Raw genomic sequence first — 22,552 nt, 5'->3', positions numbered from 1 at the left:
GTACTTCTTCGATGGCAGGTCCCATGGTGAGTGAGAAGGGTGGCTGACCAGCATCTGCTGTGATCTGAGATGGGTGCAGCCAGAGCAGAAGAGACAGAGAAACACTCTTACGTAGTGAAGTATAATTTCACTTGATGTAGTATCGCTCTGGGCAGCTGAAAAATAGTAATGTCAAGAAAGAAGGTAATAATTGATTGAGCACTTCCTCTGATTGGCACGTTGTGTCAGGTGCAAGACAGCAGAACCTCAGCTTGGCTTGTGGGCTTGTGGCAATCAAATCCTTTCGGTTGTTTGTTAAGTCAGAGGAAAGGCAAGCTATGGGAATGGAGCCCCGTGTGTCCAACTGAGGCAGTGTGATCTAGTAAGCTGGATCTGGTGAATCCACGTTCAGCTTTGGTACTTCATATACTAATCATGTAATAGGATAAAGTCAGTTAACCAGCCTGAGCCTTGATTTCTCCACGTGTCAGATGGGGATGTTACCCCCTGCCGCGTGAGCTGTTGCCATGGGGATGGGCATCCTGCCCTCTACGGGTAGGGCCTTGGTACATTTTAGTTTTTCTCCTAAACCAAAAGGAAACATTTCTATACATAGTGAACCACTGTCAATGTCTGACTTATATTTGCCATAATAGCATCAACTCCATATAAAAAAAAAATAAATTAGATTATGTTGAGGTGCTGTGGGCTTTTGACAGTGAGTGGTATAAGGAGAGGCCATTCAAATGCTGTGAGTGGGGCTTGGGAAGGAAACCGGATACCCTCGCTTTACTCTAGAAGATTCAGTGCAAGTCGGGTGTGTCACAGTGCACTGTGTCTATGTGCAGGTCTCTTCTGCCCTCCTGCCCGTAGAGATCTCTGTGCCCCAGGGCAGCTGTCCGGAGGCAGGATCAGGAGCACAGAATTAGGGGCATCTTCCTTACTGTGTCCTACTTTTCAGAGTAGCCTTTACTCTAAGCCTTTTTAAAAATTATGATTAAAACCCCCACAATATTAAGTCTACGTTCTTAACCATTTAAAGTGTAAACTCAGTACTGTTCATTCACGTTGTTGCACAACAGATTTCTGGAACATTTTCATCTCGTAATGCTGAAACTACACCCACTGACCACTCATTCTCCTCCCCCTGCCCTTGGTTACCATCTTTCTACCTTCTGCTCCTATCGTTTTGACTGCTGTAGGTATCCCACACGAGTGGAGTCATCTGGTGTTCGTTCAAGCCATTTTCCTTCTGAGTTTTGCACCAGAATCTCCATCTTCCTCTCCTCCCCACCCCAGTGCTCTCGGCTCTCTGCCCACCTTGGCAATTTCTGTGACTGTGAGTCAGAAACAACAGAGTTGTTACGGTGTGTTCATACCAGGGATGGCATTACTTGGTAATTTTAAAGATCATATGGCTAATCATTCTATCGTCTGTGTAAGGTGGTTTTCCCTGTTTAATTACTACTAGGCCTACCTGCGTGCATTTTCTATGTCAAGCAGACGATAGAAACAGAAGACAGAAGGCAAAGCTGAAAGGGCTCTGAGAGGGGAAGCAAAGTTGTTGAATGAGGAGCACACGGAGGCTTGGGCTCTGGGTCAGGGATTTCCTGAGTAAGTCCCCAACTCCTGAGTTGCTCCAAAAAGTTATTAAATCACCACCTTTACTTCTGCAATGTGAACAGACCTTTTTCTGTGTTGTTATCACAGAGACTGAAAACTACCTAAATATCCATTAGTTAGGAGACTGGCCTAATAAAATAATACATGTACAGCAACCTCCCCCATGCCCTGCATGAAATACCATGTCTCTGTTAAATCTGAAAGCAGGATTTGAACCTGTGTTGGTCTGGGTCCACAGTCCCACAGTATTTGCTGTGAGAGGCCAGGCCCCACAAGGTGTCCACCAGGCGAGGGGAACATCGGTAACTAACAGTCATTGGGCATCACTGTGTGCCTGGCACTGGACTAGACACTCTACGTATAGCATCTCATTTCTTTTAGGGGATGCTGTGACTTCCTCAGTAGGTGAGAAGGCAGAGGCTGGGACCTGGCCAGGGCCACAGAGCTGAGATTTGAACACTTATAAGGGGGAAAGAATGTGATACATTTGTGTTGATAGGGGAATGAGCTCCAGAATATACTATAAATGGAGTAGGGAAACAGCAGCACCCGGTAGTATATAAAACGTTCCTGTTTTATTAAAAAGGCAAAAATTGGTTGGGGGAGTATGCATGCAGATATATTAATAATTGCCGGCAACATGCATTAGAAACTAGTAATAGTAGTGGGCTTTGGGAAGCGTTTCTGAGAGAATGGGGATTGGGAATAAGAGAGAGAGAGAGATTATCATTTTAATTTTTTACCATGTACTTTAAAAAAGCCCTACAGATAATTGTCACGGATGCATTAAGTTCACAAATGCTCATGCACTTCTATAATAGATTTTCAAAAAGCTCAGGGCGGAGGACACTGATGGTATACTAGGAAGATTGTATAATGGAACAGTACATTTTCGTACAAAACTCAAACGTTAGGCATTTCTCCTGTGTTGTGACAGACAAAATCTGAGTCTTCAGGGAGAGAGGCATAAGACACTTTCATGTCTGGACATGTTAATCTGAGGTTAAGGTACAGAAAATTGTGTATGGGTCCCCAAGTCAGAGCGTGCTTTGTTTCGTGAGGAAGATCATGGTAGGACTCAGTCCTTGGATCAGCCGAAAGAGAGGACGGTCACTTTGTGTTGTAGGTCAGGAAACTGAAGCGAAAAGAGGTGCAGTGATTTGCAGGTGTAGCAATTTCTGGAATTTAAGAGGATATCTGGATGAGAATCATTGGCACTGAGGAATGTTTGGGAAAAGTGAAGGTAAAGACAGTGGGAAGAGATAGTAACATAGTAATAGCTCTCGCAAGTGTGGGGCCTTAGATGGGTGTTGTGAAGTTTTTGCTTGTTTATCCCTTCTGGGTCAGCTGAGGACAGGAAAAGGAAGGAATTAGTATAAATTTTCATACAAGGGAATGAGAACAAGGCATCCTGATCAAGATGTGTTATGTGGGTGGTTATGGAGATGGTTTCCAGAGAATGTAACAAGAGTTTGTTTTGGAGAGAACATGATTGTGGCTCTCCCTTCTCAAGGTGACAAATCAGAATTAGATAATCTACTGAGATATGCTCCAAATCTCTATGATCCCACTTTCTTTTTACCCTGACTGTAAGAACCTCTGCTCTGAGCGAGACTTGGTTGCTTCTTAACTGATTATTTAAGCCTTTGCATTAAGAAGGCACGCAGTACAGTTGTGAGTGAATAAAAATTTTAAAAAGATCCCTCCTCTTCCTAAAATTCTCTTATTTGCACCACCTTACCTGTTACAGAGTTGGAAGGCCCAAATTTGAAAACAGACACAAAGACATTTTAGAAGCTTTTTTTTTTTTTTTTAAATATGGTTTTTACTACCTGGAAGTCTCACAAACTTGTGAAAAACATCTTCCCAGATTCCAATATATATTTTTGTCTTGGAAATATATCGTAATTTTTGTATTTTGAAAACCTGTTATCTAATCCTTTAAAACATCTTAAAGTTTACATAAAACTCTTATTGCCATATTGAATCAAATTAATTGTAAGAAACTTGGCTCTGATGCAGTTTTAAAATTATTGTGTTAGTACAAATCGACCAGGTGAATTTGAGATTTTACTTCTTTGGTTAACTCATAGTTAAAAATTACTACTGTCTTGCTAGGTAAAAATTAAAAAGAGACATTCCTTTTTAGAAAGGTCTTGTGCAGCTTTAGACAATCTTTGAGTACGTTCAAAGGTTCTGAACGTAACCTTGGATTAGTCCTTTCTTGAACCTGCTTGTTCTTTTGGAAGTCAGCAGTGGGAATTGCTCCACCTTGGCAGTTGTTGTTGCAGTTCTTGATTTTACTTGATTTTTACCCCTTTTTCTTCTTCTTAGGCAAGGTTGGAGAGTGTGTCTGTCAGCTGTGTGGGACTCTGCTTGGGGCACAGGTATCCCTGAGCAGGTGGCTCCTGAGGATCCCACACCTTTGTTTTATTATCAGATTCAGGATTCCCTGTGGTGGTTTCTACACCAGCATTTTCTTCAGATTTTGAGAACTCTGGGATCAATTTTTTTTTTTTTTTAATGGCTCTGCTTGCCTTTCTTACTGGTATCAGTATGAAAAATGTTTGGGGTTCCTGGAGTGAAGAGCTATTTTGGTAGGTATAAGAAGAGGAGATGAGGTAAAAGAGAAAGGAGCTACTTTCACTGAGGAGCAGGTGCCCCGCTTGGCATTTTGTACACTGCAATGTGTGGAAGGGCTGGGGAGACAGCCTTTTGTAATAGATGCCTTGGCCACCTGAGGAAACTGCCCAATTAGATTCCTTCTCCAGAGAGGTGAATTGGAACCCAGAGGATGAGTCACTTAGCTGAGGGCAGCCAAGCCTTTTGGGTCCCAAGCTTTATAGCCGAGGACCAGGTATAACCCTGAGCAGAGAAGCTTGTTTGCAGAGAAAGAAGAATGGAATTGACTCACTGTGAGAAACACTCAGGGACCACACAGCTTTGAGAAGAGAGGGAGACTTAGTAGCCATGAATTCCTCTGTGAGGTCCTGCTGTGTCTTTACCAGGAATTCCTTGCTAATTTGAGCTGGTTTCCTCGCACCAAAACAGTGGATAATGTCACTGGATACAGTCTTTTCAGTATCTGTATGAGCAATGCGGGTGGTGTTCTCATCTTACCTATGAGGAAACTGAGGCTCAAAAACATTAGGTACTTGTTCAAGGTTACACGGGCTGTAGGAGCAAGTCAGGATTGGAACCCAGGTCTTTGGAATACTAGGGCACATGCTTGGACAGTAAATGGAAAATAAGAAAGGTGTAGAATGATTTGAAAATACATACCTTCTGGTTTTTCCCGTGTGTGATTTCTTTATTTCAGATCTAACTTGTTTCAGCAGCTATTCTTGAGAAGACAGCATGTTCTGCTCACTTATAGAAGAGCAAGCCAGCCTGCTTTTACTTCAAACCATTTTGTAAAGAAAAGGTTTAATTTTGGGGGGACATCTTACCTAGCACAGAGGAGGGAAAGCAGTAACAATGCTGTTCATTGCAGGGAGCATTAGGTAGGTCATACAGTCAGGCACATGTTTGCTTAAGAATATTTGCCTTTGTTGATACCATTTTCCTTTCTGCCTCGAAACGGATGCGTATTTTCATTCTGTAGAAGATTTATTAATATATGGCAAGTCTGGTTAGATTTTCTCTAAAAAGTTAATGTTTCTACTCTTGTTGAGAGTGTTTAGCATTCCAAGCATAGCTACCAAAATTAGAAAAGGAGGCAAAACTAAAGCCCTATTATATATCTGAGTTGAAATCGTAATTTTAGTGAGTCACCACAAACGATACTTTCTTCCTTTTCCTTCTTATTCAACAAGAATTTATTGATCACCTCTTTGACATAAGACTATTCCATGGAGCATAGACAACTGAATAAAACTTGGCCCCTAATCTAGGAACTGAGTCCTATAAAAATAATACAACAGTTAGTTATTTAGCACTTACTACATGCCATGCCAAGCACTGTGCTAAGGACTTTCTATGAATTTTTTCATAGAAAAATTTATCTAATTTAACACTCCTATAGCAATATAAATAGTTCGTGGTATCCACCCTTCACAAATGGGGAAATGGAGGCACAAAGGAGTATAAAAACTTATCCAAGATCAGTTTATAATGGATAAGTTGGCAGAGCTAAGAAACAAATCTAGATTTGCACGACTTTCAACCTTGTGTGCTTAAGGAGGAAGTAAAGACTAGAGAAGTAAAAGACAAACTTAAATGCAGGCAGGGCTTACCAAGTGTCAAAGAGTGGAGCACTGAAAGAGTTTTGTAAGTGTTCACAAGGATGATTTGTTAAAAGGCAACCCACGATACTACTATGAAGAAAGTGGGTTTCAAAGGATAGGTGGATCAGGGCAGTAGATTTCAAACTAAGGTATGCAACTCATGGGGTTGAGTGGGTAGGGGAGAAAAAGTAATGTCTTTTCCTCACCCATTGCTAGGTTTACAGCTGAGGCCCCAATAACAAAAGATAGGTCAATAAGAGAAAAGCATACAAATTTTTTTTAAGGTAAGTTTTACATGGCATGAGAGCCTTCAGAAATGAAGACTTGAAAAAATGGGGAAATCTATATGTTTTTATGGATAATCATGCAGAATTATGACTAGAGGACAAAAGGATATTATCTAATGGTAATAAACTGGAGGGAACTCAGCAAGGGTTGTTTGTTCAGAATCTTCTTGACGTCCCTGTATGATGTCCTCTCCCTCTGGGTAGGGCAAGATACCTGTCACATGAGGGTCTTCAGGCAAGCAAGAAGGGAGAAAGAGAGTCACTTTCCTAGGTTTTTATGACCTGTTTCAGGGGAGAATGGCAGGGGGTTGGGAGGTGAGAATGGCCTTCTTGCTTCTGTTGTTTTCTCAAATGCCAACGTGCCATAATTGGGGATATTCTGTCCCAAGCCCAGTCAGGTAGGGAGGGGGTGATACATACAGACTTTCCAAGGGGTGCGGGGGTGTAGACAGTTTTGATTGAATCAGTTTCCAGATTCTCTTTCCTAAAAGGAATCTGCCTCTCATACTAGTCATGCTGGTTCTTCTCTTCAGCCTGCCCTTTTGCAGTGGACCTTCTCCCATTTTATGAAAGAAAACCCTTTCCCCCATCTGGAATCTATCATACTGCTTTGTCCCTAAATGTTAAACCTTCTGGGTTGGTGTTGGGAAAGTAAGTGACTCTAACTATCAAGGGACATATCCTTTTCTAACTTATTTTCTCGTTGTGACTTGCAAAAAAATTGAAGGAGGACCCAGTGGATTTGTCACCTGGTAGAACATTAAGAATAATTTTGTATGATATATCACTACTAGACATGTAACTCTTAGAAGTTCCTTGGGACATTGGTGATGTCCTCAGAATACTTTACTTACACCTTTACTTATGTGAACAAGGTTTCTCAGCACTGAAAATCTATCACAATAAAATTAGGAATAGGATTGTTGCTAAACTGTTTCATCATAACAAAAAATATTCTTGAGTGGATATGATACATGTAATTGTTAGGGAAATAAAACCACCCTATTTACCTCATTAAGAATTGTTTTCCAATAAAAATTTACGTTCTATGTTTAATAATTAATGTTAGTATGGCATTCTAATAATATGCTGCTCTTAATTGTAATAGCTTCAGAAGAAATTTTTAACACTTAGAGCTTTATGGTTATGGAAAGTAAAATTTTAATTGTGTCACAGAAGTATAATATGGTGATAAAAACTTTCAAACATAAAACATATTAGGATACATTTTTTACAGGGGAAGTAAAATCTAAATGCAAATGTAAGGAGAAAATGCTATGAAATTTCTAACTGCTCAACGACTCATTTCATTTTTAAAATGGATGACATCCAATTGCTATGGTTTTATTACATTGGATACATTTAAGAGTCAAGAAACAGTTCCATTTTAAATGTCAATATTTAGGTTGCAAATTACGTCTTTTGGTACTATTTAAACTTATGATGAAAAATGGTAGGTATCATCTTAGAAATGTGCACTGAGGTACTTAGCTATTCAAAATTCTGTTAGTACTGAGTGCTTGGGGGTAAAAATGTTTTAAAGATCATGGAGTTAAGGCCTCCTATTTATGAGCTCAAACGTGGGAGCAGACAAAAACTTTCCTGATCTTGCCTTAGCTAAATAAGCCATTTAAAAGCAATCTTTATGTGCAGTTATATGTACTTTGTATTTACTTTATATACTAATACAATTGTATCAAATAAAAACTTCTAAAGTAGTTTTCTAGCACTCTCCTCTGCAACAGAACCAACTTTAGCTTAGGTGCTGAACTGTCCACCTGCTCTAGACCAAGTGAGCATAAACTGTGGTATTTGAGAAGTGCCTAGAGAAGGTTTGGTGTGTGTCGCTCTGAATTGTATGGCCCCGCTGAAGGGTTGGGGGAGGCGGAACCAGAAGTCCCACCAGGATAGAATGTGAGTGGTGACTCTCTTCCCTCAAGCTCCTCTCCACAGTAAGAAAAACTTGGTCTCCAGGTGACTTGTGACACCTCTTGCTTCCAGCTGCCCACTCACAGGTGTTGTCACCGACTCGAGAGGGCTTGAAGGAAAGATGAGCAACCTCCATTGTTACCGAGTCTTCCAGTGGCCGAACTCTTCCATCCCACTCCTCTGAGGGTCTAAGGGCGTGAGCAAATGCCCTCCTGGGCTCACAGATGCCTTTATTGTTTTTAAGCCTGGCATTCGGACCCAAAAGGAAGGGCGTCTGTGACTGTTTCTCACTCAGTGTGTGCCTGTGTAGCTCTGGGGCACGGGCAGTGGAAGAAGTGACTTCGTGTGCACTCAACTCACACCCCCAAATTATCGTTTTGGTAATGACAAAAGCAGAGGGATCCAGGAGAGTAGTGTTAGGTCAAGGAAGAGGAAATTGGAAGCAGACCAACTGGGGAGGGATCTTTCATGCACAGACATATTTTCCTAGCATCTTTCTCATCCACACCCATTTTTTTATAATCTACCCTCCAGCTTTTTAGCAGAATGCCTTGTTTGATCTTGCAGTTGACATGTAGCAAAAAATCAGTGTCTTAGAAGTCTGGTAAAGAGGTAACTGCATAAATACCAACCACTCTTGTGACTTTTGAAGGCAAAGATGCTTGAGAACAGCAGGGCTCTGGCTGCTGCTTTGGGATGAATGGACAGATGTCAGGACTTTGAACTTTAATTAGCCATTGGGTGTAAAAAGACCTTTATTTTCCATATTGTATGTTTTGAAATTTAGTTTTGCTTTCTATTATTTAATGAGTGTATGTTCTGCCAAATATAAAATTTTCCTTAATGATAGGAAAAAAATATATAAGGGTTTCTTGGCCATTTTGCTATTTGACCATAACTTGTGTTGTAGAAAATGTTTTCTTTTGCTAATTTGCGATACAACATACCATTTTTTCCATGCTACCCAGTATAAAGTTGGTGAAACTAAGGTAAAGTGACTTTGAGTTTTCAGTGAGAGAAATAGAACTAAAATATATTATCAATTATTAGCTCATTCTTAATTCATGAATATCATATTTCTTTTGCTAAATTGTACTGGGTTAGATAATATAAATCAGATTTTCTTTATTGAAACCTAATATGTTGAAAATAGTTATAATTTGTCTTATCATAGGGCATAACATAAAGATAAATGAAAAAATTAAAAATAAATAAATAAATAATACAAAGAAAGTAGTTATAATCTGTAGTGATTATTTGTCTTAGAAAGTTTTTTTAAGTTTAGGGAAGAAAATACAACATGATTGTTAAGTAGAATAAAAATTAACCTAAAAGTCTACAAATTTATATTTGAGAGGTTTTCAAAGAAATCATCTATATCACAGTCTTGCTTCATTAGCTATTTCTCTGTTTTCCCATGTAGCAGAATAAGGTATTCTCACTTGTCAAAGTTTTTTTTCTTTTTTTCATTTTAATGCTGCCCATTCACCATCTATACCTAAGTAACAAAGATTTGATTTAGATTAACAGGTGTCAAATTGAGTTATGAATTTTGTAAGACTTGTAATAGTATTTAAATGCTGAGTGTTTTTGTAATTGAAAATACATGTTTATTCATCACCAAAGCTTGACATGACAAGGATGACTTTTAAGAATTGCTCCCAAATCAAGTAGCTAAATAGATGCTGGGAAAGTTGATTCTGTTTCTGACAGCCACTCTTCTGAACTGAAGGTGAGGGTCACTTAAGATGAAGGCATTCAGATGTGAACAGAATCTAACCACACAAATGCCTGGCAGTGGTCTGATGCACACAGGCTGGGAGCATTTGGATAGTGTGTGCTAAAAATGCACAGACAAGACTCTGGAGCTTTGGACACTGGCATTTCAGTGCTGTATAAACTGCAGGGAGTTGTGTGGGCTTATATTAAGCTACAGTGTCTACCAGCCCAGAAACAAATATCACAGGCCATGGGCTAGATTTGGTTTGTTAAACGATAGTAGTCCCCTGATTAATTTGCTCTTCCAAATATGACCAGCCTCTTGAAATAAAGCTCTTTGTCTTTTTTTATGTGAATAATATGCAAAATAAATTAGACACTCTTGATTAATTCGAAATGGTCTTGCTAGAGTTAATATTTTATCTAAATTAAAATACAGATATACTTAGAAAGCTTAATAATCATATATCAGTAACTGATATTTGTTATAGGTGATCTGTGGCTATAATTTAAAAGAGCAGTGTGCTACGTAGCATTTCGGTCCCCAACAGGCCCGGCACTGGTCCATGGCCTGTTAGGGAAGTAGGGCCGCCCATCACTGACTGAATTCTGTCTCCCTTCCAGCCCCCAACTTGCATGAAACCGGTCCCTGGTGCCAAAAATGTTGGAAACCGCAGCAGAAGGCTGCTTTTAAATCTCTAAGGAGCAGCCCAGTCCTGCAGGGCACATGGCTGCATCTCACCTACCACCACATCCAGTTGTCTATGTGTCCTACATAATTATCTGAGTTTTCCTCTCTAGTGGAAAAAAACGATAGAAACAGATACATCCTTTTGAATAATAGATCTTCACTGAATATCTATCATGGGCAAAAAACTCTGCTGGAAGCCATGAGGGGGCAGAGGGATGTGTCCTTCATTTTATTAAGATGTTGAGGCCTTACTAAATCTTTAATTTTTAAATGAATAATTTTGTTGTATATATTTTATGAAATGTATACATAATAATTCATGTTTCTTAGATATTTTAGGCAGAAAGCAACTGTTAGCTTTATCTAAAAGAGAAAGCATTGCCCTGTGAATGGGTTGATTTGTAAAGTGTAGGAAAACTGCCTTCAATATTTTAATTTTTGAAGTGGGTGGTGGTTAAATAGCAGTTTACTTTATAATTATTTGTTTTTATATGTGTGTGATACTCTTTGTATGTCGGTTATAATTTACAATGAAAAAGATGGGGGGGAGGAGGAGGATTTCTCCAACCTCATATCTTCTGGAATTGTACCTGAAATTCCTTTTTATTGGTTAACTTTATTAGTTAATATTTGGCCTTTCCTTTTTCTCCTCTTCCAAATGGGAATTATATGTGGACATGATACACGAAGACATAAGCCCTTTATTATGATGGGTTTGTCAGATTACTCTGCTCTGTAGCCCAGGAGTATGAGCTAAGTAAGGTAGAAGGGAAGATTCTGGAATGTGATGTGATGAGGGGAGGAAAAGTTTAGAGAAGGAAAACAATAATGCATGTCAGCAAGATGGAAAGCCAGCAAACAGAAGTAAGGCATAACCTAAATTTCTTACCTTTGCAAATTTCAATAACCAGCACATAACCTAGCTTTACTGAATTGATTAGTTTTCTTCTCAAATGGTAGTGTGGTAAAATCTTACTAACTTAAACTGATTAATAGTATTCTGAAAATATTACTTTTAATTGTTTTGAGTATTTTAGTTATTTTTAAGCACATATTTAAAAGCATGAAGAATGCTAGTAAATATGAACTAATTAGGGTTTTTTTAAGATTAGCATGTGAATATTATATGAATGGATACTTCAGAAGCGCTCCTAGAAAGTTAATGCTTTTGAGTGGTCATTCCCCATGTAGTCTTGTTTTCCTAATAAAACTTTTAAAACCCAGCCTTGTCCAGTTCACATTAGTTATAGAGTAGAGGAGTCCATATAAAGAGATATTTAATACATATCAGCAGACTATAATATAGATGGTGACCAGCAGTTCCCCATTTTGAAATAAAATAACCGTGATTTTGATTGTATTACTGACTATATTTCATTTACATTGCATATATGAGAGTTATATGACTGTTATGTTAGTAAATTAATCCTGACTATACTGGTTATGTTTGTGAAAGAGAGCACTCTTTTGACTTTTTTCCTTAAATTCTTTTGGAAAACCATCCAACTAGTGTTTCATCTTAAAAATTATGATTTGGATATTGTGGATAACTAAATATTGCTTTCTTTAAGAAAATATATAAACGTAATTTATAGTTTTTCTATTTTAAAATATTCTTCAGTTACTTTGTCTACATATTAATTTTTGGAAAATTTAGATGGAAACTAGGCTAAAGGGATTAAGCAACTTCACTTTCCACAAAATGTTTATAGAACTAAGAAAAGACTAGTCAGTCTAAAGAGATTAGGATTGGAGCAAACCTAGGTTTATTCTTACTCTGTTAGCCTGAGCTTTGGTTAACGTGATGAACATCTTTACTCAGCTCTTTTCCTGTTTGTGTTACTGGCACTGGGTATTGGTCCCTCTGCTGTGTCCCTCTCCCCCAGCCTGGGAGAACATGAAAGTCCCTTTCATTTATATTGTAAATTATTAATGCCTGCTGAGAACGATACTACATTTAAATAGAGTTTATTAGGAACAATTAAAAATGTTAATGTTGGGGCACAGCTACTGTCTGTGGGCACAAATGAGTTAGTCCCTCCTGCCACTGCCCCAGGGCCATACCACCTAGAGTTCCATATGTGAGAAGCAGCTTCATCCCAAATCTGTGCCTTGCAGTTGTGAGAATTTGCCCTTGTGATTTTTGGTCATGTGGTTATTGCAAAAGTGACTTAGATGGTGACTGGCCACTGCTGATATTTGATAGCACATGGAGTCTTTTAAGGAATTTGGTTGTGTCCTCTTTATCACACCTGGTGAAACGTACCCCAGCGTTATTCTTTGCGCACCCTTGGATTAAGGATATTGTTCAATTATTGTTAGTGGCTCCAACATGAGCTTGCTTTTAGTGTCACATATAGCTTCTGGCTTATCTTTCCATTTCAGGATTCCAAAATAGGATCAAAATTCAGATATTGGATCCATGTCAAATTCCTTAGAGTAATGATATTTGAAGCTCTTATTTGAAACCAGTCTGTTTTCTCCAAAGTGTGTTTATTAATGTTTACCTTTCCTGATGGGTAGCCAAACATACCTCCAAATTGCTCTGGAGACCTGCCAGCTTTGGAGGTGCTCAAACATTCTTGTCTTTCAGTCTTGGTGGCCCTGGAGAGAAAGTATTCTTCTCCTAGTTGGTGATTAGGTCTTCTCCCTTTTGGACATCCCTTTCACTTGTCCTCTAAAGCTGCAGTCCCAACTCCTGGGCAGCGGACCAGTACTGGTCTGTAGCCTGTTAGGGACTGGGCCACACAGCAGGAGGTGAGTGGCAGGCAGCCAGGGAAGCTTCATCTGTATTTACAGCCCTCCCCATCACTCACATCACCGCATAAGCTCCGCCTCCTGTCAGATCAGCCAAGGCATTAGATTCTCCCCGGAGCAGGAACCCTACTGTAAACTGCACATGCGAGGGATCTAGGTTGTGGCTCCTTATGAGAATCTAATGCCTGATGATCTGACGTGGAGCTGAGGTGGTGATGCTAGCGCTGGGGAGCAGCTGCAAATACAGATTATCACTAGCAGAGAGGTTTGACTGCACGATAAATGTAATGTTCTTGAATCATCCTGAAACCATTCCCCTATCCCCAGTTTGTGGAAAAATTGTCTTCCATGAAACCAGTCCCTGGTACCAAGAAGTTTGGGGTCTGCTCTTCTAAAGAATCGATTGCCTCCGGTTGCTCTTTAATTTAGACTGCTTTTTGAACTGTTTGTAGTAGGCCACGGATGGAAGTATTGTGTGATTTAGAGCTGTGATTTAGTGCTGGGTTGCAAGCAGCAACCCAGGCTGCTTGCTTTCAAAGCTTTCTCCACCACTCATGAGCTGTGGGACCTTGGGAAAGCTCATTATTTTAATCTTTAAAAATGGGATAATATTATTATCTATTATGGGATTATTTTGAAGATTATCTAAGTTAAATAGATGTGAAGTGCCTGGAACAGCACCTGACACATAGTAAGTACTCAATAAATATTAGCACTTATTAGTATTATTGACGCATCTACATGACTCAAACTCTCAGCAGTTAGTGGTGATTATGCTTTGGAGTCAATGACTCTAACTGTGGACATACCCCTGCAAGAGTGAGCAGCTCTGAGGAAGACACACCTGCATAGCATGTAGACTTAATTGAGCGAGGCTGTGGGCATCTGGGCTGACTGATTTCTCCTGCTCATCAAAACTGCCTCCTCCCAGAGTGAGGTGCATGCTGCTGGAGGAGAGAAGAGTCACCCTGTCACCTGAGCCCAGGCATCTCACTCTTGCATGCTCATCAGCAGCCCCTGGCCTGAGAATGGAATCCAGTCCTCCTGGAGGGGCCTGGGCACCTCACTTATCTTGATCATGACCTCCAGCATTGTGTCTGCCGTGGGCTCCCTCTGCTGGTCCATCGAGCATGTCTGCAAATCTGTGGAATAACAGCTTTTAAAAATTCAGTTTGAGATTTTTTGGGGAATGTTTGCATAAGAAACATGTTTGAAAACTTTTTGTATATAAGTGCTATAGATCACGTCGATACTACTCTTTTTTGGCATTTGCATTATGAGTTAGGTTTGGAATATATATTTTTTGGTTTGGTTTTAAATAGGGGCTGCATGACATGCTGAGAAAACTTCACAACACAGTTATCGAGAACTGATTATTATGTTTTATATTCTAGTGTATGATACTAAATATCTTAGAATCCTATTTTAACAGTCTAAAGAATTTCCATGATGTGGGACTTAGTTAATTCTTAAAAGTCTGAAAAGGTCATAGCCTAGACCACCAGGATGTTGTTATGTTGAGGGTTTAGTGAATGTCAGAAAATAGTACCTCAGATATATTGGATGATTCATTCTTTATTTGGGGTTATAATTTTTCAATAAAATATGCCATGATATCCCAAAAATTGCATTTTAAAATAAGTCTTCTGCTTTGTGTTTTCCTTATCGCTGTCTCCTTTCTCCCATCTATCACTCCTTCCCCCTCTTTGCTACTAGGCTCAAACAGCATAAATAGGACAACTGCAAACATGGAAAATGGAGAAAATGAAGGAACAACTAAAATTATTGCACCTTCACCAGTGAAAAGGTCAGTGCAGTTAACTGAAGAAATACATGACGACATGCTGTCATAAGAATGTTTTTTCCTGTTGACAAGGTTAAAAATCCTTTCAGTATTATAATATTTTTGATCCATGGGTTCCAGTAAATAATCTCTGGGCCAAAGAATATTAATACTTTAAAATGGCAGTGAAATATAAAACATCAGGACCTGCCTCTGTCATTTAAAGAAAACGCCCTTTTTGTGACAGCAAGGTGAACTCCCAGAGATCATCTGTGGTCTGCATTCTCAGTGGCAAAGTGAACATTCCATGTGACTCTTAAAATGGCATGATATAACGGATTAACTCAGAGGGACTTGTGAAATAAAGTAGATGGCATTCATGTTTAATGTACTGTGTTCATTACCGTGGTGCACTGAACTGTGGCCCTGGAAAGAGGGCTTATGGTATTTAGAGGCATCAGAACCTCAGGAGCCAGGGATTGCATATGTATGAAGGCTCGTCGTGGTCTTTTGCGTCAGTATCCCCAGTGGCATTCCCCAGTGGCAAAACCTTCTTTTAATATGTTACAAGGATTGTTTCCCTGAAAGCTCAGCCTTGTTCTACCAGACACTGTTGCAGAGTCATTTTTTTCCCATCTCCAATTATGTTCATGGCCATGACACAGGCATACAATGAGCAGCTTTCATAAGCTCACTTTCTCTATAGAGGCGGCCCCCCCCCCCACATTATGAAGTCCAAGCAATCAGATATGTGACCTGCAAAGATTTCTTTGATCATCAACTCAAACTTTTATTAGTAAATAATGGTGTCTTCATTCAGCTGGACTGTGGATACTTAGAGGAATATTATTTATAATTTCTCAGCAAGATAATTTTAAGATCTGAAGATTCTTAAGAGTTGGCAATATTTCACCCAGGGTTTTTGCCTGTATTTTGTTTAGTTCAAAAACATTTACAGATTATCCTTTTGGAAGAAGTTCTTTACCTTTGTATACACTTTAGTTTACTGTGTTTTCTCCTAGTTGGCCTCATAGCTGTGAATAAATAAAGTCAGCTTCATCTGTATGTACAGGGTATGGTTGTGGTATATCCAACATAAGAGCATTAACTTTATATGGAATTCAGATCCCAAGCCCTTTTATTAATAGAATTGTTCATGAGGAGTTTCATCCCTTTTGCAACCACATTCCTGCCAATAGTTCTGGTACCTCAAGGCTGCCAGATTTTCCTACTCAAGCTTCAGAAGAGAGACAGCTTAGGGAATGAATGCAATTAACTTGCCACCCAGGGTTTCATTATTTTTTTAACTTTTGTCTTCTCTCTCCCTTCCTCTTTCATCTTCCTATTTCTTTTCTCAATCTCTCCTTTCTCTTCTTCTTCTTTCTGATTTATTAAACACATACTCTTTTTACTGTTGCATTAGATAGCTACCATATTTTATTATTTTTCCTGATTTCAAAAGGTAAGCTTTTACCTTGAGAGTCGGATCTTCAGAAATTTTTAACCTTTATAAAATTAATATATTTTTCCTATATAAACCCTGCCTACTATACTAATACTATAAGTTACATGCCTTTGTCAGATATGTAATTTTGTAGGTTTGTATTAATTCCTACATAGATTATATTTACGTTGGGGTGCAAATTTATTTTCTTTTTTTTGACCTTATCATTTTTCCTCTCCCCCTCATTGTTGGCTGTTTATAACAGAATTCTGCTATGATCATATTCTAACACAATTACATAGAGGATTCCTTAGAAAGCCAGGGTTTAAAGTGGATTGGGCACTAACTGTTCTATCTTTATCTGAAGCTAAGACTCCAGAGGAAGTGACAGGTGACACATCCCCTCCCCCACCGCCGACTGAAGGCTTCTGATGAGTCCCTTCCTCTGTGTCTCCCTGTGTGTTTCAAAAACAATTTGTTGGGATTGAATAACAACTCAGTTATATTTACCTTCTTAGGGCAGAAAGATGATACTAGGTCAGGAAATAGCATTTGAAAGTCATTCCGGTTTGGAAGGATGACGCTGAGATATGGCAGAAGCCGGGGGAAGGTCAGTTTGGGTAGCCTGAGCTCCGAGCTGACTGACCTGCACAGATTCAGAGCCGGGGCCTCCACCCTTGTTGCAGAGAGGAAGTCAGCCTCCTGAGCTCAGCCTCCCAGGCCTGCTTCCTTCCCAGCTTGCTGCCTTTCTTGGCTCAATGGCTGCACTTGCTTCGTATCCTACAAGTGCACCCTCTTTGACGTTTCTTAACAGTTGGCAAACCTGGCTTCTGTTGCCTTAAAGCAGTAAAACTAGAAAGAAGGGGCAAGGACCCAAAGGTACTTGTTGGAGACATAGTTTCTAGGCAGCCACCTCATGTTCTTTTTGGAGCCACAGGTATAAATAAGCAAATGAACCCATTTTAAGACTTGTTAAATAGTTTTCCTTGAGAAGTAAGTATGTGAGTCTACTTTCGTTTTCTAGTTGATTTATTTTCTGTACTTTTTTTTTTTAAATTAAAGCTTTAAGAAAGCAAAGAATGAAAACAGCCCTGATACCCAAAGAAGCAAATCTCATGTACCGTGGGAAGAAAATGGCCCCCAGAGGTAAAGGGAATCATTCATTGTTTGTATAAAGGAGAACAGTGGAAGAGAGAGGGGTCAGCAGTTGCAGCTCATTGAATAAAGGAATCCCGCTGCCCTGTGGCTGGTCACAGCGAGCAGTGGACATGGCCGTCAGGGCTCTAAATCAGCATGACGGGGTGGGGGTGGGGGATTTCTGAAGTGGAAATCAACAGTCTGTGCCTTAATGTGAAACTTTTTCCTGGAAAAACAAAAGGGAAACCTAAGGAATATTAAGAAAAATTACCTGAAAGGTAGTTGTAATAGTTTAGAGTAAAATAATATATTGCTGAAAACTCTAAATGATTTATTAATGATAATTCCCCTATTTCACAGTTCTCGTAAAAACTTTAGGTGAAAATGACTGCTCATGAATAGTGATGGTAGAAGACCTTTATTCCTAAAAATATGGATATCTTTAGCTTCTTTCGGTATACAACCTCTAAACCAGTGACAGACCTGCATTATAACTTACTAGTATTATTGTGGTTCCAAATATGACTACCTAGGGGTTCAAATTCTAGCTCTGCCACTTCCTAGAGCCATTATTTGGGCCACTTTATTAAATATTCTATACTTCCAATTTTTCTATTAAATGGCTGTCATAATTGCACCTTAATGCTGCAGGTTGATATAAAGATTAACCGAGATAATGAATATAAATAAAGCCTCTAGCTCAGTGAGTGCTTAGCAAGCAGTAGGTTCATCATAAACGTGAATTGTGATGGTTATCATTGTGTGTGCTCATTTCTTACTATTGAAGGCTAGTGAGACAAATCCATTCCTGCAACGTAATGACTTTTGTCATTTGATTTTATCAGATCATACCTTTCTTTTCTTTCAATAAATCTTGGCAGCGAAGAGAACCGAGTGCCCTAAAAGTGCCAACTGTGCAGTTCTGAACGAGTCCCTAGATCTGGGTTGTGGTGTTGGCTCCTGCAGGCTCTTTGTGGGCTCTTGTTGACTGTTGCTCTTTCACTCCAGTGGACTCTACAACTCTCCCAATGACCGCACCAAATCCCCAAGGTTCCCCTACACGCGTCGCCGAAACCCCTCCTGTGGAAGCGACAATGACTCTGCACAGCCAATGAGGAGAAGGTGAGCTGAACACAGCCCCCTGTTTTTTAGTTTTCATTGGAAGGTTTGGGCCCCGGGCATGTTGTCTATAACAGATAATTATCATAATGTCATTACTATTTGTCTTCCCAAGATAACAGGAAGCTTATTCTTTTTGGAATAAAATAAGTATTTATCTTAAATAGCCAGAGTTTGGGGAGAATAATTTCATGAAGAATTGATGGGAACTTGCTTTCTGTATTTTAATTAAGACTAAGTTAAAAAATGTGTGCATGATGTATGTACGAAAAGGTGTATTATATGGCATATATAAGATACAGTATAATTTACATATATTAATAGATAAAATGTATTAGATGTTTCTTCCTGAGAAGACAAAAGCACATTTAAAGATAAGCCTTCTTAGTGGAGTCTGAGTGCTATGTCCTCCAGACTGATACTATTCATAAGTCCAAGTACCTTTCAAAGCACAGAGAAAATTAATCCTGTTGCATTTCAACTAACATGTCAGAATGTTTGTCTGGATTGTATTTGTATATGTATGCTTAAATTTTGTTAAAATAAGGCCTTATCCATAAGTTTTGGACTCTACAAAGCAGTCTGAGTGATTAGACAGGTACAGAGAAGAAGATCTAGAAATGGCTTACCAGTGAAATCCATTTCACTCCTATATTATAGAGACTATGTTTTACTGTGGGCACCCACATAATTGGTACTGTGTAAGTGACTTTCATAATTTTAAGAAGTTTAGGTCATGATGTCACATAACCATTGATATTGTTTTTATACACACTGGATTTGGAAGCAGAGCCTTTCTCTCTCCTATGCGGTTGTTCATACTCACTTGCTGGTCCTTCCTCACTTGATCCCTTCTGCATTTGCCAGTTTCCCAGAGTCTTGTCCTCCAGCTTTCTCAAACCAGGTCCGGTTTCACTGAAATCCTTTGATGGCTAAGAGGAGAGAGGTCTACATCACCTTCACCTGGTAGGATTGAGAAGGGAGGCTAGAGCACAGGACAAAGGGTGATTAGATAGAGTAATGGAGTCATGGTTGGCATTTGGTGTTGACCATGTTCCAAGTACTAAGCAAAATGCTTGCTATATAATACCTCGTTTGATCTTAATAATAACCATGTGGGAATTGGCATTTGTATCGTTCAGTCGTGAGGCGTTTTTAGCAGAGAGGAATTAAGCAGGGAATTGGTGCAAAGGTATGAGTGGGATTGAGAGCACAAAAGGCAGAGAGGTGGTATAACCCAGAGATCTGGCTTTTGTGATTGCTCCTGGAGGAATACAAGGGGAGAAGGGGTATTACCCAGAGACCAGAAGCTGCTTCTACCTTTGAGCTGGCACTCCTGAGCCTTGCTTGCTGCTGACGTTGCTGTTGGCACCGCTACACATGCGAAGCAGGAATCACTCTTGTTGCCACCACTAGAGGTACCAATGCTATGGCTAAAGCCATGCAACACCCACTTCTCTCAAGTATTGGTGTTGATGCCACAGGTGCTAACAGAAACAGTCACTTGCCCTCTTTTCCTGCCTTCAAATCTTACTGGAGTGCTTCTCTAACTGGAACCCGGCTGGCAAGGGAATCCAGGAAAATAGAATTTTTAGTCTTCCAGTCTCAGCAGTAGAAGAGAGATTATAGATGAGTTGGTAGGGCCTGAGTACCAATGAAAGATACTTGGCCCAACATCGACATCACACTCTACAGAGGAGAAAACTGAGGCTCAGAGAGAGCACAGCTCATCCTCTGTGGCACATCTAGGATTTGAATCCAGGTCTATACCTCAGAAAAAGGTGGAGACAGTGAACCCTTCTTTAATTAAGGCTCTAGGAACACCCAGGGTTGATTCAACTTGGAATGTGCTTAAAAGTATTTTGTAGTGGTATTGCTTTGGTTTTAAGTGCATTTGTGTGTGTATGTGTATTGAGGGGATGTGGGTGGTGGGAATGACTAGATATAATAAGAACCTGGCATGTATTACTATTGTTAGATTTTTATGGTTTTTCATCCTTAATTATTAGTGCAGTTTGTCAGCATTCCTTAAATATCAATAAGATCATTGCATGTGTTGAGCAGATAGTCATTTTTATTTTAATACATTCAAAAGCAAACTTATCAAGTTTTGCTGAAATATGCCAAAATTAACACTTGTTTTTATCCAAACTAATTTCTTAAAATGGTTTGGAGCATATACATTTGCAAATTCAGACTTCTATACTGAGGTATATTTTCTGCTGGCTTCCTGGGAAACACAGAAGTGATTGTACAGAGTGGATACAGGATTCTTTCATTGGCATAGTCCAGGGGAAGGGATATTTTAACCTGCCAGGAAAAGGATCTTTTCGCCTGAGCAGCCATAGAGCTTCTGTCTGGTGCCATGTGTCACTTAAAGGTCTCTTGTTGGGCATGTGTGTTTTGAGGCGACCAGCCATTGTTGTGTGTTGGCGTAGAAGAGCTAAAGCACATTCTTCTGTTTCTTTCCACTACAATTATGCCCTATAAATGTCCCTGTCCTTGTCAGGCTTGTTTTGTCTTCACACACATTTGCCTTGCCCCTGGGCACAGATCCCTGCATTGCTGGATTCTCTCTGACATTTAAACCTGAGCTTTGTCTTTAGCATGGAAACATCTCAAGGACTTACATTTAATAACAGGAGTGTCTATTTTGCTTTGGATGCCAGAATAATATGTTTTGCAATAGAGATAAAAATTTCCTATTTTATCAGTTGTTTGTCATGAAGTGGATACAGCTGTCAAATTCTGAGTCTAGAACAGTGGTCTTTAACCTTTTGGGGTGATAGTACACCCTGAGAATATGGTAAAATGTTGGATTCATTCCCCAGGGGGCAAAAAGTACATATTTAAATACACATAAACATTTTCATATAATTTTCAAGGTTTATGGAGACTCTGAAACCTGCTCATTTAAACATTCCCATTCTAGAAAAAGAAAGGCAACATATTTTCTGGTGGTTCAATAAATTTTCATTCCTCAGCTTCCATCTTTATACTCAAAAATGTTTGAGTGCCTATTGTATACGAGGCAATATGCTAAAGAACACTAGACAAAGTCCCTGTCCTTTGGGCACTTACCATTAGGAGAGAAATATATGAATGACATAAATACAAGTACAATTATGACTTGGATATGTTAGTTGAAGGTGAGTTATGTGGTGCTTAGGGGAATTAAAAAAAACTTTTTATTGAAACCCAGGTTGTGTACAGGAAAGAACACATGTCATAAGTGTAACTGCTTGATAGATTTTTACAAACCAAACACCTGTGTAACTAGCACTATTAGGGGATGTTTGCTAAGTGCTGAGTCAAGGAGAGCAGGGAAGGGTTTACTGAGGTTGGGCATTTGAGCTGGAATCTGAGCTAAAAGTAGGCAAAAAGAAAGGAAAAATCATTCCAGGTAGAGGGTCTATCATGTAGCAAAGCCTTGGGATAGAAGGGAGCAGGAAACATTCATGAAAAGGAAAAAAGGACAGTGCTGTTCAGACTCTGAGAATGAACATCAATGTGTTAGAAATAAGCCTGGAGAGAAAGACAGGACCAGACCTTGCAGCCCACTTGGGCTTTGTTCAGGATTTTGGTCCTTAGACAAGTAGCTTTTATCAATACAAGGGAGTGTAACAACACGACCGCATTCATGTCTGTAAGGCTGACTTTTACTGTCCCCAGAGAAATGGTGGAAGAGGGCAGTAGTGGAAATGGAGACACCAGGCAGCAGGCTACTGCATGAATCCTAGTGGTAGAGAATGGGAGCTTGGACCGAGGCGGTGATGTAAGGAAGTGGCTGGTTTCCAAGCCAGTAGGACTGGAAGGATCAGTGTGATGGGTAGAGGAGAGGCAGGTGTCAGGAATGAA

The 22,552-nt window shown here is 39.6% G+C and overlaps 1 protein-coding gene across 1 annotated transcript in view; it reads left to right on the top strand.

Annotated features, from left to right (window-relative positions):
• EPB41L4A (erythrocyte membrane protein band 4.1 like 4A) overlaps positions 1 to 22,552 on the top strand; it is a 241,476-nt gene that overhangs the window by 177,415 nt on the left and 41,509 nt on the right. Inside the window, exons 14-16 of the mRNA XM_076008268.1 lie at positions 14,928 to 15,018; positions 17,501 to 17,584; positions 18,584 to 18,697. Coding sequence (XP_075864383.1) covers positions 14,928 to 15,018; positions 17,501 to 17,584; positions 18,584 to 18,697 — 289 coding nt within the window. The remainder of the gene's footprint in view (positions 1 to 14,927; positions 15,019 to 17,500; positions 17,585 to 18,583; positions 18,698 to 22,552) is intronic.

The sequence above is a fragment of the Microcebus murinus genome, chromosome 11 (genome assembly GCF_040939455.1).
Source record: "Microcebus murinus isolate Inina chromosome 11, M.murinus_Inina_mat1.0, whole genome shotgun sequence".
In the NCBI taxonomy this organism is placed as follows: Eukaryota; Metazoa; Chordata; class Mammalia; order Primates; family Cheirogaleidae; genus Microcebus; species Microcebus murinus.
This window is presented reverse-complemented; position numbering and strand designations above follow the sequence as displayed.